Below are 2,936 nucleotides of genomic sequence, written 5' to 3' on the forward strand. Positions count from 1 at the left end.
CTAGTTTATGTCAGTTCCAACCCGTCGTGAACTAGCGCGACGGTTGGGGTGACGGTTTTGGCAACCGTCGCGAAACAGGTTGGGGACACACGTTTCTGCGACGGTACTATAACCGTCGTGGATTGTAAATTGTGGTGGTTTTAACCGTCGTAATTTGCCAAAATAACCGTCGCAATCTGCATATTTTCTTGTAGTGATGAGACAAAAGGATTCACATTAAGCACTTTTATTTTCATAAAAAAAATTATATATAAAAACAAAAAAAATTAATTATAAATATTATTCAATTAAAAATTATTTTAAAACATTTTTATAACAAAATAAAATAAATTTTGTTTATAACAAAAAGAAGATTTGAAACTTTACTTTGGGAAATGCATACACCAAGTAATAAATAATCAAACACAAATATTAAAATTTTAAATAAAAAAATATTAATTTGAATATAAGTATTAGATTTTTTTAATATAAAATAATATTTTCTGTAAAAGTATTTTAATATAAAAATGATATGCACCTAAAAAGTGCTATTGTTTATAAATAGTGTTGGAAATACATTTAAATATGTAAGATATAATAATTATTGATATTGTAATTGTTGTAAAAATAATTTTCACCTATCAAGCATCTATAAAGTCAAATTTTGGTTATAAAAATAATATGCACTTATGAAGCTTCATAATTATTTAATCAAATTATAAATAATTAATGTATCTTATCGATTTTAAAAATAAAAAAAATTATTCAATAAATTTAAAAACTAAAATTTTGTTATAGTTGAGAGAAATATTTTCATTGAGCATTCTTTTATTTTCATAGAAAGTTTACTTTGAAATTTGCATATGCCATATAATAATTAATTTTAAAAAAATGGAAATATTAATTTAAATATAAACATTACACTTTTTAATTATAAATAAAATATAATGCATTTAAAATGAGTATAGTCAATCAATAAAGTCCCGTAATTAATAAATACAATTCGAAATAAATTTAAATATATGACACATGATAATTTTATTTTGGTTGTTAAAATAATGTAATTTTATGAGATAAAATAATGTTTAAATCTTCCTCTCTATGTTTTTTTATGAATTATTTTTTGTATTTATTGAATAACTGATACATCTTATCTATTTTAAAGATAAAAAATATCAATTATTCAATTAATCTAAAAATTAAAATTTTGTTAGAGAGAGAGAGAAGAATTCCAAGCACTTTTTATTTTCTTATAAAATTTTATTAGAGATGTGTATAAAGCAAATAATAAATAGTCAAAGGCAATACTTAAAATTTTAAAAATTGAATATATTAATTTAAATATAAACACTATATTTTTTAATTAAAAATATTATTTCCTCAAAAAAATTAAAAATAGATTATAATGCACTTAAAATGACCATAATAGAGTTTATTCTCCCCTATATATAGAGCTCATTTTGATACAATTCCATCATAAAACATCTAACTTATTTCAATTTAGGAAAATGTTGTCTAAACTAGCCTTGCTCATCCAAGGTTTCTTGGCCACTATTTTTTTAATCTCTTCCTTGGGAGAAGCTAGGAACTTGGGTGAGAATTTCTCAATCTTTAGATTTATAATTTTGATTTTAATATCTGTGAGTCTTGACTTATTTTATTTTTTTCTAAGTCGTGACAATTTGAACAGTAAGACATCTTCACTTCTTTCACTCTCTTCAATTATTTTTTGTATTAGACACTCTTGTGACTTTTATACCTATAGTAGTTTCAAGCTATCAAATCGCATACCAATACATTTGTTGAATTTGTGTATAGATTTATGTTATTATATACTCTATATAACATCACTGACAAAAAATTTCAAATTTCTGATCATTATTCATAAATATCTAACTTCAAGGTGTAATTGTTGAAAAAGTTGTGTAAATTGAGTGATTTGTGATTTATGTTTTTGCAGTTGAGGTTGCATCAAAGAAATATAATGATGGTGCAAGTTCTGATTCTTTAATCCCAGGAATTCCGGGTATCCCTGGAATCCCACTCCCTCCTATTCCAGGCATCCCAGGCATCTCACCCCCAAGCCCCCCACCCCTAGTTCCAGGTATTCCAGGTATCCCTGGAATCCCACTCCCACCTATTCCAGGCATCCCAGGCATCTCACCCCCAAGCCCCCCACCCCTAGTTCCAGGTATTCCTGGTATCCCTGGAATCCCATTCCCACCTATTCCAGGCATCCCAGGCATCTCACCCCCAAGCACCCCGCCCCTAATTCCAGGCATTCCAGGAATCCCTGGCATCCCTAGAATCCCGCCCCTAATTCCAGGCATTCCGGGATTGCCCACTCCTCCTCCAAAAATGCTCAATCCCCCAACTAAATCTTCAAGATTACCTTCTAAATCGCCCAAAGTTGAAGTTGATACAAAGAAAAATAATGGTGATGCAAGTTTTGATTCTTTAATACCAGGAATCCCAGACATTCCCGGTATCCCAAGCATTCCAGGCATCCCAGGCATCCCCAGTCCTCCTCCCAAAATGCTTAGTCCATCTTCAAAATCTCTCAGTTCATCTTCTGAATCATCCTAGCTCACCTATTAAACATCATGATCACCTTCCCCTAGCTCAATCTATTTTTTGTAGCTAAATTTTATTTTTAATAAAAATAGTGTTGATTGGATCATTATGGGATATCAATTTGAGCACAATAATATTATCTTTGATTTATTTATGAGAATGAATTACAAAAATTCTTACTTAATTCTTGCAAGAAAAATATATAAAATGTTTTTTTTTTATGAATATCATAGTTATCCAATAAGCACAAATATCTCATCTATTAATAAGAGTAAAAAAATAATAAAATTGTCGTTTATCAGAGTCCTAATTTAAATAACATTCTTACCATTAAATCAATACTTTAATTGATCTAATTGAATATTTTAGTTATTGGACCTAGC

At 28.6% G+C, this 2,936-nt stretch overlaps 1 protein-coding gene across 1 annotated transcript; it reads left to right on the top strand.

Moving 5' to 3' along the window:
• Nucleotides 1-1,473: 1,473 nt before the first annotated feature.
• On the top strand, nucleotides 1,474-2,659 carry LOC131594183 (uncharacterized). Its single transcript, XM_058866269.1, has 2 exons — nucleotides 1,474-1,572; nucleotides 1,940-2,659. The coding sequence occupies exons 1-2, from the start codon at nucleotides 1,488-1,490 to the stop codon at nucleotides 2,563-2,565; spliced, it is 711 nt and encodes a 236-aa protein (XP_058722252.1). The 5' UTR covers nucleotides 1,474-1,487; the 3' UTR covers nucleotides 2,566-2,659.
• Nucleotides 2,660-2,936: the final 277 nt, after the last annotated feature.

Source organism: Vicia villosa, linkage group LG4, assembly GCF_029867415.1.
Source record: "Vicia villosa cultivar HV-30 ecotype Madison, WI linkage group LG4, Vvil1.0, whole genome shotgun sequence".
In the NCBI taxonomy this organism is placed as follows: domain Eukaryota; kingdom Viridiplantae; phylum Streptophyta; class Magnoliopsida; order Fabales; family Fabaceae; genus Vicia; species Vicia villosa.

Coding starts and splice junctions, on each gene's coding strand:
- LOC131594183 (XM_058866269.1), top strand. CDS start 1,488: ATGTTGTCTAAACTAGCCTTGCTCATCCAAGGTTTCTTGGCCACTATT. Junction 1,573..1,939: donor GGGAGAAGCTAGGAACTTGG/GTGAGAATTTCT, acceptor ATGTTTTTGCAG/TTGAGGTTGCATCAAAGAAA.